At 40.5% G+C, this 16070-nt stretch overlaps 1 protein-coding gene across 10 annotated transcripts in view; it reads right to left on the reverse strand.

Annotated features, from left to right (window-relative positions):
- Nucleotides 1–16070, reverse strand: part of EMF2 (VEFS-Box of polycomb protein) — a 92827-nt gene that overhangs the window by 33880 nt on the left and 42877 nt on the right. For all 10 annotated transcript variants that reach the window (XM_010277146.3, XM_010277143.3, XM_088895867.1 and 7 more), the window contains 3 exons: nt 14611–14750; nt 13704–13766; nt 13436–13557 (listed from right to left, as the gene is read on the reverse strand). In XM_010277146.3, the coding sequence (XP_010275448.1) occupies nt 13436–13557; nt 13704–13766; nt 14611–14750 (325 nt within the window). The remainder of the gene's footprint in view (nt 1–13435; nt 13558–13703; nt 13767–14610; nt 14751–16070) is intronic.

Here is a 16070-nt window from a genome sequence, read left to right on the forward strand (position 1 = left end):
CAACTGCCTCCAAGTGAAGTTTCTTAGGAGAGTGCATGAATTGGCTCAGGACCCCAACTGAATAGGCAATGTCTAGACGAGTCATGGACAAATAAACCAACTTCCCCACTAACCTTTGGAACTGTTTTACATCTTTCAGAGGTTCACCATCACAGTTACACAATTTATGATCAACATCCATAGGAGTATCTGTTGACCTTGCACCTAACTTGCCTGTGTCTTGTAGCAGATCAAGAGTGTACTTCCTCTGAGAAATGAAGATACCCCTTTTTGAGCGAGCAACTTCAATTCCAAGAAAATACTTTAGAGGGCCTAGATCTTTCACTTCAAATTTAGACGCAAGGAATTGTTTCAATTGTTGTATTTCTGAACTCCAATTTCCTGTAATGATGATATCATCCACATACACTATCAAAACAGCAACCTGTTCCTGACATCTCTTCACAAAGAGTGTGTGATCAGACTAACATTGCTTGAACCCTACTTGTTGAACTGCCATATGAAACTTACTGAACCAAGCTCGAAAGATTGTTTCAATCCATAGAGAGACTTTCTTAGCTTACACACCTTCTTTTCACTTCCCTTGGCATACAATCCCGGGGGTTGAACCATGTACACCTCCTCCTCTAGGTCACCATTTAAAAAGGCATTCTTAATGTCTAGTTGATGCAATTCCCAGTCAAGATTAGCAGCTAATGATAGAAGAACTCGAATTGAGTTCATCTTAGCTACTGGAGCAAATGTCTCATCGTAGTCAACTCCGTACACTTGAGTGTACCCCTTGGCTACCAATCTTGCCTTATACCTTTCAACTGTTCCATCTGCCTTGTGTTTAACTGTAAACACCCACTTACACCCCACTAGGTCTTTCCCCCTTGGAAGATCTACCAATTCCCAAGTTTGATTTTTATGGAGGGCATTAATCTCCTCCTTCATAGCATCTGTCCATTCAGGGTATTTTAAGGCTTCTACAACATTTTTGGGTACAGGGATGCAATCAACTGCAAATAGGAAGGCTCGGTATGAGGGGAAAATGTGATCATAGGAGACATACTTGGTGATGGGATGTTTGGTAGTGCATGACCTAACTCCCTTTCTTTGAGCAATAGGAATGTGAAGGTCATCCACAGTAGGAGCAGTGGTGTCAATAGGTGTAGCAGGGTTTAGATTTACCTCATGGGAGTCTAACGGTGTCAGATGCTTAGTGGTTGGTAGCTCCACATCTCTGTCACATTGCCAATCTCTACGGCGTGTACATTGGAAGACACAAAAGGGGGCCAGGTCCGGAATAGAAGGAAGAGAGACTTGGCGGACCTCAACCTGCTTCTCCTCTTCCACACAACTCTCCCCCTGAGGAGAAGCAGGGAAGAACAGTTCAGACTCAAAGAAGGACACATCCATAGAGACAAAGAATTTATGACTAACGGGATCAAAGCACCATACCCCTTTTGAGAGGAGGGATACCCTAGAAAGATACATGGAATGGACCGAGGGTCTAACTTACCCCGAGATGGAGACAAATCATGGACAAAGGCACAATAACCAAAGACACTCATGGGAATGGAAAATAAAGGGGACCGAGGAAACAACAACTGATGAGGAGCCATGTAGCTCAGCACTCTAGAAAACATGCGATTGAAGACATAAGCAGCTGCAAGAAGAGCATCCATCCAAAACCTCTGTTAACATAGGGGTATTTCAGTCTTTTTACCTAGATTAATGTTGCTGATCTGTAATGTTGTGTTGGAATCAGTGATCCTCATTTAAATAAGGGCACATATGTCTTTTCAATTATTTTTAATAATATAAGTACTGTTTGGCCGACTCGGAGGATGTTATGTTGACACTTCCAGTTCGAACCAGATTTTCTCCCTTCTCTCTTTCTCTCTTTCTTCCACCTTTCTACTGCTTTCTACATAACCGATCTCAGACAGAAAAAATTCCAAGGCAGGCCGAATCATCACATGGTATCAGAGCTACTTGAATCTGCCTAGATTTCTGTCTGCATCTATTCTCTGCGCACCCTATCTAGGGTTTCTCCTTTTTTTTTCTGCATTCGACTGGAGATAAGGGAAAGGGCTGAAAAGGAGTGATCGCCCTCTTCCCTTGGAGGTTTCTATGCCTCCAGTCAGGTCGTGTGTGGTCGGTTGTTGTGGTTTCTAAGATCGCCCTCCCCTAATCGATGAAGAATAGAGGGCCGATCTGTGTGGTGCATTGGCTGTCTTGTGTGGACTGATTTCCTGCTCGTGGGGTTACTTCAGTGATAAGGTAAGAGATTTCAGTGCATGATATCTGTTATGGATTAAATAGGATGTGTGTTTCAGACCATGTGCTAGGGTTTCAGACAGTAGTGTGCTAGGGTTTATGCTGGTTTTTGTGTATTTCGAAGGAAGAGTTATGATAATAGAGTGGTGAGATTTTAGGTAGTCGTACGACTAGGGTTTGTGGTGTAAAGAACACACTTTTCAGCAACAACAAGTGCTGAAATCAGTGTGACAGGTGTGATCTAGTTGTGTGCAGTGTGCAGAATTCAGTGGTAATAGAATTCAGCAAGTGTGCAGAATCGGTGATAACAGAATGGGAGATAACAGGGATTGTAAACCTAATGTGATGGTGCCTACAGACTACCTGAATGTTCAGATGACCTCCATTAAACTAAATGGAAAGAATTATGTGCCTTGGGCTAAATCTGTCGAAGTCTTTCTAAAGGCAAAGAAGAAGGTAAAACACATAAGAAAGGAGAAACCCCCCACTGACTCTCACGAGTATGAAGACTGGGAGCAAGAGGATGCTCAGATCATCACATGGTTGTGGAATAGTATGGAACCCAGGATTAGTGTAAACTTCATGTTTCTTGACACTGCCAAAGAGGTGTGGGACCATGTGAAGAAATTGTATTCGGGTCAGGACAATACAACCAGAGTGTATCAGTTGTATCAAGAATACTTTCACCTGCAACAGGGCAATCAGAGTCTTGAGGAGTACTATGCCAACATGAGAAACATACGTAATGAGTTGAATGTCTATCACCCTCTCACTTCTGATGTCAAGATTCAGCAACAAAGAGAACAGCTTGATGTGACTAGATTTTTGGTGGGACTGAAGTCTGAATATGAACCAACAAGATCCCTCATGCATCACATGCATGTTCCAAAACCCTTTTGGAGTGATGCAGTGCTTACCTCTTGCTTTCTGATTAATCGGATGCCCACGTTCATCCTTGATGGTCATTCTCCGTTCACGGTCTTGTTTCCCTCTTTGTCTCTGTTTCCTCTTACGCCGAGGATATTTGGGTGTGTCTGCTTCGTCCATAATCTGGGTCCCGAGAATGACAAGTTTGATGCCCGTTCCCTTAAGTGCATCTTCCTTGGCTATTCTCAGACCCAGAAAGGGTATAGGTGTTACCATCCTGGTTCTCAACGGTCCTTTGTGTGTGCTGATGTCACCTTCTTTGAGTCTACTCCGTTCTTTTTGGGGTCCGGTGATGCTTCTTCCTCCTCAACACCTCCTCCTCTTCCACTTCCCGTTGCCGACCCTCTTCCCCTTGTTCCAACCGTGACCAAACCCTTGCCTCCGGTGCCACCACCTGTTGAACGCTCACCTATCCGTCATGTGTATACCCATCGCCCACGCGTACCAACTACTACTCCTCCGGCTACAACTCCGTCGACAGATCCTGCACCAGACCCGCACTCAGCATCTGAACTTTATCTTCCCATTGCTTTGCGGAAAGGTAAACGCACTTGCACCCTTCATCCTATTTCTAATTATGTTTCACTTGCTCACCTTTCCGCTTCCCATCGCCAGTTTGTCACCTTGTTATCATCAGTTGTTGTCCCTAAGGATGTCCAGGAAGCCCTTGCCTCTCCAGGGTGGTGCCGAGCCATGGAAGAAGAACTCTCTACACTTCATCATAATCATACTTAGGACCTCACTGTTCTTCCTCCTGGGAAGCAAGTTGTTGGTAGTAAATGGGTTTATACGGTTAAGTATCTGCCTAATGGTAGTGTTGAATGCTTGAAAGTGCGATTGGTTGCAAAAGGGTACTTCAAACTTATGGTATTGACTATACAGAGACCTTCTCACCAGTTGCTAAGATAGGGTCAGTTCGTGTTGTGATCTGTCTTGCAGCCATGTATGAGTGGCCGCTATATCAGCTTGATATCAATTATGCCTTTTTGCATGGTGACTTACTCGAGGAGGTCTACATGGAGCAACCTCCAGGGTTTGTTGCTCATGGGGAGGATGGTAAGGTGTGTAGACTAAGGAAGGCTATATATGGGCTTAAACAGTCTCCTCGAGCATTGCTTGGTAGGTTCAGTGAGGTGGTAAAGAAGTTTGGTATGAAACAGTGCAAAGTTGACCATTCTGTATTTAGTCATGACTCTCCGGGAGGAAAAATAATGTTGGTGGTGTATGTAGATGATATTGTTATTACTGGAAATGATAACATGGGTATTGACAGGCTGAAGACTTATCTGCAGGATCAGTTTCAGACAAAGGATCTTGGTAAGCTGAAATACTTCTTGGGGATAGAGGTAGCAAGATCCAAGTATGGTATTAACCTATACCAGAGAAAATATGTGCTTGATTTACTGGAAGAAACAGACTTGTTGGGTGCCAAACCAGCTGAAACACCCATGGACACAAATACCAAGCTAAGCAGTGATATGGGTGAAGTGTTTGAAGACCCTGGCAGATACCGACGACTTGTGGGTAAACTGAACTACCTAACCATTACTAGACCAGACATCTCATTTGCGGTTAGTGTGGTAAGCCAGTTCATGCAAAAAACCTCTGATTGCTCATTGGAATGCAGTTCTGAGAATTGTGAGATATTTAAAAGGGGCTCCGGGTCGCGGTCTGATATACAAGGGTGACGGAAAACTTGAAATAGAAGGGTATTCTGATGCTGACTGGGCCGGTTCTATGTCTAATCGACGGTCTACTACAGGCTATTGCACTTTCCTGTGAGGTAACCTGGTGACATGGAAAAGTAGGAAGCAGACGGTTGTGGCAAGAAGTAGTGCAGAAGCAGAAGCAGAATATAGGGCTATGGCAAGAAGTAGTGCAGAAGCAGAATATAGTGTGGCTAAGGAACCTTCTACAGGAAGTAGGGTACAACATCAACACTCCAATGAAGCTCTATTGTGATAATCAGGTTGCAGTTCATATTTTCTCTAATCCTATATTTCATGAAAGAACCAAGCACATTGAAGTTGACTGCCACTTTGTGAGGGAGAAGGTGCTGAATGGAGAGCTAGACACTACACATGTTAATACCGAAAACCAGTGGGCTGACTTATTTACAAAAGGCTTGAGTCGGGGAAGAGTGGACTACATATGCAATATACTCCCAGCTTGAGGGGGAGTGTTAACGTAGGGGTATTTCAGTCTTTTTACCTAGAATAATGTTGCTGGTATGTAATGTTGTGTTGGAATCAGTGCTCCTCATTTAAATAAGGGCACATATGTCTTTTCAATTGTTTTTAATAATATATGTACTGTCTGGCCGACTGGGAGGATGTTATGTTGACACTTCCAGTTCGAACCAGATTTTCTCCCTTCTCTCTTTCTCTCTTTCTTCCACCTTTCTACTGCTTTCTACATAACCGATCTCAGACAGACAGAATTCCAAGGCAGGTCGAATCATCACAACCTCTTTGGAACATTAATGTGTAACATCATCCCTCGAGCTACTTCAAGAAGGTGTTTGTTTTTTCTCTCGGCAACACCATTTTGTTGCGGTGTTCTTGCACACGAGCTCCTATGAATAGATCCATGGGAGGCAAAGAACTCATTTAGCTCACCATGGAAATATTCCTTGGCATTATCTTATTGGAAGATCTGTATTTCGACATGTGTAAACACCATCCTCGGGAAGTCTTTCACAATCTTTGGAACTTCATCTCTGATACGCATTGGGAATACCCATGTCTATCGGGAGAAATCATCAATCAAAGTGATAAAGTACTTATACCCGCCCTCAGAGGTTATAGTGGTATGCCCCCATACATCAGAATACACAATATGAAAAGGAAAACTAGATCTTTTATTACTTAAATGAAAAGTTGTTCTACATTGTTTGCTCAACTGACATGTTTGACACTGAAAATCTTACACTGAACATGACTTAAATAAAAACGGAAACAAAGACTTCATTATTTCAAAGGAAACATGACCTAATCGACTATGCCACAAAAAAAAAATTGACTCTTATTTGACTGACTACATGACACTGAGGACGACACCAAGAGACCAACTTTGTTGTCGAGAATATAGAGACCCATCCATTAGGCTTCCTCTACCAATCGTCCTCCCAGAAGTTAGATCCTGAAAAACACATGAACCAGGAAAAAAGGTTACACTATAGTTTAAAGAGTTTGTGATGCTACTGATTGAAAGCAAATTTATAGGAAGTTGGGGAACATGCAACACACTATTTAGGTTAAGGCCATGGGGAAGGGATATTGATCATTGGCCTGCAATGGAGGAGAATGATCCATCTGCAAGCCTCACTTTATCCCTTCTTGACAAAAAGCTATAAGTCTAAAACAAATTTGGCTTACCGGTCATGTGGTTAAAGGCCCCTGAGGCAATGATCCAAGGGGAATCAGTGGTAGTAGTGACACGGAATGCAGAAGCCGCATTACCTAATGTAGATGCAAATGAAGTAGGAGTACCAGTAACTGAACTATCCATGTCGCAAAGCCCTAACATATGACTCCAAGTGATCTCTGGAGAAATTCATGATATCTTCCTTGGGATCAAAACTAGTAAAGTGGTCCCGAGTAGTACCATCAACCTGAAGATCTTGGGTTGCACTTTACCCTGTTCTTGGTTCTTCACTGCGCACTTGGGCTTCCTGTGAATTTCCCAACATGTGTCATGTGTATGTCGCGAGCGCCGACAATGGGTACAAAACAATTTATCTTTATCATCATCCTTCTTGGAGTCACTTTTCTTCCCCATATTGTTATTACCAATTGCAGCCAATGCTACCTATTGCTCCCCCTTAGTTGTAACCATCACACTCCGCCTACTTTCTTCAGATTGAACAAGGGCATATACCTCTTGAACCGACGACAACTCTTTGCTTCCTAAGATCTGAACTCTCAAGGGTTCATAGGCAGGGTTCAGTCCCAACAAGAAGGCAAACACACACTGCTGAGAAACTAGCTTCCTGTAGGCCTTAGCATCATCATCATGTTTCCACTCTATAGCCTGATAATGATCCAATTCTTTCCATACGGAAGTAAGGGCTGAATAATAGGCAGACAAACTACGATTTCCCTATTTACAGGTTGAGGATTCAGCTTGCAACTAGTAAATCTTACCATAATGCCCTTGCTCAAAATAGGTGGTTTTGGTCTGTTCCCAAATCTCACTCGTAGTGTCTGCCCACATAAAGTTCTTCACATCAGGTTCCATGGCTGCGAGGAGCCAAGACATCACCATACTGTTTTCTTGGTCCCACCTATCATGTTTAGTTATCTCACACTTCAGTTCTTTCACTCTGCCATTTATGTAACCATCTTTCCCCTTGTTGTTACATAAAGTTTCACACTTTTAGCCCACTCCAGGTAGTTCAGGCCATTTAAAGGGGTAATTGGCATGGAAAACATCATGTTTTCGCCCCCCATACCAGCTGTACTACGATTTGGTGTAACTCCAGATGATGCTGAATCATAGTTTGCCATTGAGAAAAAAGGGTCACAAATATACCAGAGCAGATTCCACACAAACAGAATGCTATACTCCCAAGAATTTTCACTTCCGGAAGGAGAAAGATACTGCTGAAATCAGTTCAGCAATAGTTCGGCCCTTATAATAGCCCAGAAATTAGTCGAGCAACTAGTCTACTAACAGGCTACTGAAGACAGTCCACTAACAACAAGAGTTCGGCCACAAGCAGTCATTAAAAACAGAAACTACTAACAGTTCGACCACAGCACATGAGTAAAAAAAACCATACCCCTGTCCAGCACCTGTACGAAGGTGTAAACCTCAAAACCAAGGCCTTCTCAGCCCTTCACAGCATAGACTATAGAGAAAAAAGGGGACACATACCCCTGTCCAGCACCTGTAAGAAGGTGCAAACCCAGAAAAATATTTTTCACTGTTAGGGTTTCCTTGGTGTTACGAACAAGGAGAAACCCAATGAACAGCAGCCGCAGGAACTCTGAGCAGTCCGATAGAATTCATGGTCTTCCACGTCCAAGAGATCAAGAGAAAAAAAAAAACGATTGGGATTCAGATGAGAGAAAACAATTTTCGAGCCCAGAATTATTGCTCTGATACCATGTGTTCCTTCCTAAGAGAGACGAGAGAGAGAGAGAGAGAGAGAAGAGGAGAAAGAGGAGAAGAGAACGTAGAGGAGAAGAGAAGAGAGAGTCGATTGAGACTCAAAAACTCTGGACTGGTCGTTCCCAGCTTCTTATTTATATTCACTTAATGTAATAAGAACTGAAGTTACAAGAATGCCCCTTGCAGTTCCTAATAACAAACAACTAACAAGGAAAAAAAGAAAGCTAGCTGTCAGCACCTAGATAGACTAGGCTGACAACAAGCTAACAGCATAGTAACACAAAACCAAACAACATACTAACACAAAACCAATAAATAAGATTCACAACACTCTTCTATAAATTTTCTAGTGTTTCCAGATTTTTTTATTTCTTCTTATGCTTAATCTTTACTATGGGAATGGTTGCCGAATTTAGTTTCAGATTTGTCAAAATTGTAGCTACCATATTTTGATTCCAAGTAATATTTTTGTATTTTAATTCACAAACGGAAATAGGTAGCTTGTTTTTTGGGTTTGGAACAATGAGATTTTGCTTCAAGTGCTCATCTTTCATTTATCCCCAATTTCTTTATTTTTATTAGAATTTAAATTTTATGTTTTATGCCAAACCTAAACAGTTGAATTCGAATCAGTCGAATATTCGATTATTCACTCAAATTCAATTACTGATTTTAAATATTCGATGGATACCGAATCGAATTCAAATCTTTATTTATGCAATCGAATTCGAATTCAGATATATCCTGATTCGCTTCAAATTCGATCCGTTTACACCTCTACAAGGGATATACCCAAGTATATGGGATAAATTACACTAAGACCTTTTCTCTAGTTGCTAAGATGACTTCAGTGAGAGTTTTTTATCCTTAGTAGTGAGCCATGATTCACCTTTGTATCAATTTGATGTTAAGAATGAATGCATTCTTGAATGGTGCTCTCACTGAAGAGGTATATATGTCCCTTCCTCCTAGTATATATGGCAAGGAAATGCAGGGTAAGGTGCGTAGATTGAAGACATCACTTTATGGCCTAAAACAATCTCCATGTGCTTGGTTTGACAAGTTTAGGGCTGCTCTTGTTCAATTTGGCTACACTCAGACTCAATCAGATCATACCCTCTTTGTTAAGAAGAAAACAGAGAAAGAAGAAAGCAAGAACATTTGATTGTTGAATGCTCCATAGTCTACAACTAGGGGTGCAACTTGGGTTGGCCTGACTTCAAGAAAAGGAAGTATCATACTAGACCTTTGAAAGTAGCAATGATGAAAGGGACGATGCTGAACCGGCTGGTGGAGATGGAGATCCAAGCAAAGCTAGTGAGGATGAGATTTGCATTGATGAAACTCACAACTTATCGAACTCAATAAACATGGAAAAGGTGATAGAAACATAGGCAAAAGTTAGCAAACTGTGGCACAAGGTGGTAGCGAGCATTCATGGAATAGCAACTAGTGAATGGGATACTGGTCTTGACCCTAGGGCCTCTCTTTCCTCACTCTAGAAAGCCATTTTTGGAGTCCTTCCTATCTGTCAGCCTTTTCTAAGATATGATGCCTGCTTGGGTGACAAAGTACTTTTTGAGAGGACACCTGGATTGTAGAAACTCCTCTTAAGGATAGATTCCCGAGTATGTATTCCCCATCTTTAAATAAATTCAAGGCCATTTCGTCCCTTTGTGTGTCTAAGTGTTCTTGGGATCTAGGCTTAGGGAGGGGTTTAAGGGATTCAGAGATCAGAGGTGAGTTTTGTAGATGATTTATTTTCTCTTGTGAATTCAGTGTTTTTAAATCTGTCTTGCCCAGATAGCAAAATTTGGTCAGAGCCCCCTCAGGTTTCTTCTCTTGCTCTTCATTTTCCAATTAATTCAATCTACTAATATGCATGTCTCTTTTCCTTTTAAAGAAGTGTGGTGTACTCCTATGCCACCAAAGGTTAGGGCCTTCTACTAGGAGTGTAGTGAATCTTTTCAACTCTAGTTTCTTCCAACAACCAAAGAAGAGGGGTAGGGTGATGTGGCAAATAATTAGAGCAGTTATTCTATGGTCGATTTGGGAAGAAAGAAACAACAGGATCTTCCAAAGGCAAGAAAGAACTAAAGAACTCACTAAAGGTATAACCATCAAGATCATACATTGGTTGAAAACTTTGGATCTTTTCAAGGACTTTTTCTTCATATGACATCTTTAGGGGATCAAGTGCTATAGTGGCTTCCTCTTCCTATTCTTCCATAGTTCAAGAACGTTGGTCCCCACCTCTATCTTATAGGGCAAAATTTAATATTGATGGAAGCTCTATGGGTAACCCAAGTCCTAGAATTAGGGGTGTCTTTAGGAATGAAGGAAGAGTGTTAGGCTTTTACTCTGGCCCAATTGGGGTAGGAGATTCCTTATGGGCTGGAGTGTTGGCTCTACTCCAAGGTCTCAAATTGGCTAAAAGCCTAAAACAATGGGGATTGAAATAGCTAGATGTGCAAGGAGATTCCATGCTGGTAATAGGTTGGTTGCAAACAAGAAGCTTGGGAACTTGGCCCTTCAAACAAAACATTAAAGAGATTATGTGTTTAGCAAGGGAGCTTGGGGTGCAAGTTGGATGGACTAGAAGATCAGCAAATGGAATGGCTAACACCTTAGCAAAGCAAGGAGACAATGAGGAGGTTTTGTTTTGGGCTTGTTTGTAATTCTGTTTTAAAGGCTCACCATATTTTGGTTTGGGTGGTGATAGTTGTACTCTTTAATTGATCATTGAAGTTACCATTTCCTATCCCAAAAAAGGGTCTATCTACAATAGGGGGAGAGTATGAAAAAAGAATGGAATGGTGGGTAAAAACAGACTTTCAAGAAGATTGTGGTTCTTGAGTTAGCGAGGATCAACGCCAACTCGACGGAGGTACAGACTTCTAAGTACTGTCCAAGTCTTCAAAGTTTTTGCTAGATTGAAAGAGGATCCATTTGGGACAGGACTAAATAAGAAGTCCAAAAAAAGCAAAAAAGACATGCAAGAAGAGCAAACCAGCAATGTTCAAGAATAAAGAAATGCAAGAAGATTAACCAAAATTTGTGAAGAAAAAAGTTCAGTTTCAGTTTTACCATGTTGGTTTGGTGCCAAATTTTATTGTTCATTTTGAGGTTAAGTCTTGGTGTGTCAGATAGGATGTCTCTAGAGCAGGGAGGGTAGAAATTGATGTCGATGTCTCTATCTTGGATACAAGTTTGGTTGTAGTTTTTATTTTTATAACCTTGGGAGTGATTGGTGAGAGTGGCATAGAGGCTTGTGGTGGTGGTGGTAGTTTTCTCTTCTCTCGGGTGACTTCTGGTCACCTTTCTTGTATTTTCTTTTCTCTTTATTTGTTACCAGATTAATACAATGCATCCATAATGAATATGTGAAGAATCACTGAGATAATAACAACCAACAATGTTTACAAAAAATTATTGAACCTGCTACCTCCACAACCTCTGATCAGTAACATAAAATTTATATCCACTAAATAAAGCGCTAAAACATACAAGAAGAGGGAAAGAAGATTTAAATGGACCACTGATAAAGGCCACCGGTCACATGTCAAACAGTTTAACCACTGGGTTGATTCAGTGACCCATTAGATCATTATATATAAATATACAACATATTATATATACTATAACATGTGATTTTGGTAATATGCAATTCTTTGCAAATAGAAGGTTATCACTCCAACTCCCCTCATTATCATAATACAATGAATGATGAAGTGGTGACCCAGGTGAGTTGTTGAAAACCGGCTGGACCACTAAAACGTAGCTGGTTTTCATCAGTTTGCCCAGGTTAATAGCAGGTCAGATTGGTTTTGGGAAATACAAAAAACTAGGATTTTAAAAACAGGATTGCCATTTGATTCACGAGTCTTACGGTACAACTGTCTCATCCAGAACACAAAGAAGAAATAAAGAATGGAAAGCATCGGCTGAGAGGAAACTGAAATTTAATTTTGATGGGTGTGCCTTGGCAACCCAGGTGTTTTAGATGTGGATGGAGTGATATGAGACTATAACAGCAACACTCTTCAGTTTTCAGGCCCAATCAGGCAAAGAATACTTTAGCAGTGATCAAGTCATCAATGACTTCTAAAAGTTGAGGTTCGTCGGATAGCATTATGTTTACACAACAAATACTGTGGGAAGAACCAAGTAGAAACCACTATCTGCTGATTCGGTCAAGCTTCTTGTGAAAGGAAGAGGGGAAAGTTGTAGATTTCAGCAATAGGAAGAGAAAGAGGAAGAAAAGGAGAAGAAGGTCAACTAGGATTGTGTATCATAACCCTAGCCGCCAGCCCCTCATTCTATTTATATTTAACTTAAATATGAGATATTACAAAGATGCCCTTAGTAGGGCGGCAACTCAAACTAAATAGTTACAACTCTTTTAAAAATAAAAACTAATGGGCCCAAGGCCCAACAACTTCTTAATTTAAAAGAAAATAAACTAAACACAGATCGGCCCATTCAACAAGAGGAAACTGAAATTTAATTTTGATGGGTGCGCCTTGGCAACCCAGGTGTTTTAGGTGTGAATGGAGTGATATGAGACTATAACAGCAACACTCTTCAGTTTTCAGGCCCAATCAGGCAAAGAATACTTTAGTAGTGATCAAGTCATCAATGACTTCTAAAAGTTGAGGTTTGTTGGATAGCATTATGTTTACACAACAAATACTGCGGGAAGAACCCAAGTATTGTCAACTACAATATCAACATTCTTGACAGATATTTATAGATGCATAAATAATGGCCATGAGATATCATACCAATTGTTATGTTGCCTTGGCTTTGATATCAAGGATGTAATCAATGTTGGCTTTGTTTCAAAATTAAATTGAGCATCAATTGAACCATAAACTAATAAATATTTAGAGAAATTAATATTGAAATTGTCAACTATGAGTCCAAAGTTGTAATATTGCATGCAACAAATAACCTACCCAAATTTCAAACCAAGTAAAACCATACAACAGAAAGATAGAAAATAGGACAAAGGCATTGCAACAAGGAAAGAACACCAAAAACCAGTAACAATAAATTATACTAATTATACATAGGATGACGGTGATGATGATGATGATAGAAAACCTAGAAATAAAAGGTTAGATACCGTATAAGGTGAGAGAGTGATGAACCAGGAACATCACTGCACATGTATGAACTATACGGAGATCTTTCTTTTGCCCCAACTTCTTGTGCAGAAATATTGACTTGCACTTGCCGCAATGAACTCTTTTGAGAATAACCATCCCAAGAAAACATAATAATCATTAGATTACTTTATTCTCAAAATAATATGGAATAGTGGCAGTTGAAGGGAAGAATGAACAAAATTCATAAGTACTACCAAAACAAGAACACCAAAGGCATAAACACACCATGGTTCCAGAATTTTGAGGAACTTTGAAAGATATACAACTGCCCTCATCCAAACAACTTGGCTGCAAAAGGAGAACAATACCAAAATAGATAAAGTAAGCTACCCATAGCAATAGGAAAAGATCAGCCTATACAACCAAATCAAGTAAAAATAATACTTATTTCAATTTCAATTGACAGTCAACTCCTCCAATACTCAACAGTCTTGTAATTTATTAACATCTACAAGAAAAAAAGGTTGGGTATTTTCTACTTCAGTGAGGATAAGTTTGATAACTGTTTTTCCCTGCAAACTGGAGAAGAGAGGCAAAGTTATAGCGAGCATGTAGATGTCAAGCGATCAAGTGCAGAGAAAATTTTAGCAGATGATGAGGAGTGGACTGAGATGCTCAGATGGGGTGTGAAGGAGACTAGACATATGGGAGGAGGGAGAAAGAAGTGCAAGAAAAAGGTGGCTCCTCATAGGGAGAGGAAAGCAGGCAAAGAGAACACAAGCAATCTGAGACAAAAGAAGGGGAAGAACAAGATATAATCTGAAAGGATTTAGGTACAGCAGTGATTGTAAAGGAGCCAAAGTTTGGATGATGTCTCATGAATTATGTTTTGATTAAGGATCCACAAATGTTTCTCTATTCGGATACAGATGCAAGGTTGGTTAATGGGTTCTAATGTTTTATATAGTGCTTCACATATTGTGTATAGGAGTGGAGATCAGCAGGGCGTGGCTTATCTGCTGCCACTCTTATTCCTTCATGGGTGTTTGTTTAGCCTTCGCTTAATCCATGTAGGATTATTCTCTTCTCATTTTTTTTGAATGAGATTTAAGTTTGCTATAATACCCATGCGAACATATTGAAACAACATGGAAAGGACACAGATAATAGTAAAATTTAATTGATGGGTTACCTCCACAAATCCGGAATGCATATCAACAGCTGACAGCATCTCAGCTCTTTGCCCCATATTCAAGTTCATACACTTCAACCATGACGAATAGAGCGACTCCAGTGGTATCTTTCCCCATAGGCAGGGTCCTTTAATACTTGCTGTCAAGTGAAAACTTGCTTTAAAATTGGACTACAATAATTCATGATATCATCTAATGTTCGTGCATCATATATTTAGAATAAAATGATAGATTAAAAAACAACTACCAGCATCACAATTCACATTTTTCCAACATCATCTACTTATATTATTTTGCCTTTGGTTCTAAAATTCACATTTTTTCTTCAAATTCCTCAAGGTATTTTATTGATATTTTTTATCTCAGAATTTGACTAGTTATATCAGTATAAAAACTTATCTCTGCAAATTTTTGTCTGAGTCGGGACAAAGTTAAATGAAATTTTGAGTCAGGACAAAGTTGAATGTGTTAGACAGTGTATGCCCTTAGCTCAAATCAGAATGATGTACATTATGACATTTATTGTAAATGAATAAAGTACATATTTGATTCATGTTATTATGGTGTGCTTCTGTGTAATACCCTTAAACTGGACACATATGAGACTCGTGTTAGTTTAGAATGTTCACAGCCATTGGATAGATCTGGGGAGATTTATTCTGCCAAGGAAGACACTGATATGCCACCAAGTTGGTTGGGGTAGCCCGTCTCAGCTGCCAGGGTGAGACCCAAGGTACATGCATTGTAGGTTTACTTGAAACCCTGAACCGGACCAGAATTCCAGTATTGCCCTGGACCTTGGTGATTAGTGGGCAAAACTGGAATGTTACACCTGACCCCTAGACTCGATTATGATAGTGCACTAGGTGTCGGATTGGGCTGTCTTTGATATGCCAATCAGTGAGATCCTTAGAAGGGGTCAAAACCTGGGTATGTTGGGACAATCCGAGAATTCATCTGAGTGGATGAACATAGTGACAGGATCAGCCGCTTTGTCAAACAAAGTGAATGATCGGGGATGCACTCTCTTTGATGGAAACCTAAACTGTCGGTAGTTGATTTCAATCGTTGAAATTTGTTTTGCAAAATATATTTACATATAGATATACATAAATATATTATGGTTTCAAAATGTTTGCAAAAGGTTTTAATTCCCAGGATCCATGTGAGTAGAGAGTGCAGCACTGCTCCTTGCAGCCGAGGGAGAGGTCCTCTCTTGTCGGGCAGTGTTTGATCATTATGGGCTGAGAGGTTAAGTGTAAGACCATTGAGGGTAATACCTGATGGGCTAATCTTGCATCTGCCCACAGTCTCTGGGTTTTTATAAGGTGGCTTGGCCCAGAAACCACTTAGTGTAAGTATTGGGCCCATTGAGATCCCATGGTGATGGGCTCAGGGGTCACTATCCATTATAGTGAATTCGGCCAAGCCTTGTAACAGAGGCTAGGCTGAACCCATG

This window comes from Nelumbo nucifera, chromosome 1 (assembly GCF_055504915.1).
Source record: "Nelumbo nucifera cultivar China Antique chromosome 1, China Antique-T2T, whole genome shotgun sequence".
NCBI classification, from domain to species: Eukaryota; Viridiplantae; Streptophyta; class Magnoliopsida; order Proteales; family Nelumbonaceae; genus Nelumbo; species Nelumbo nucifera.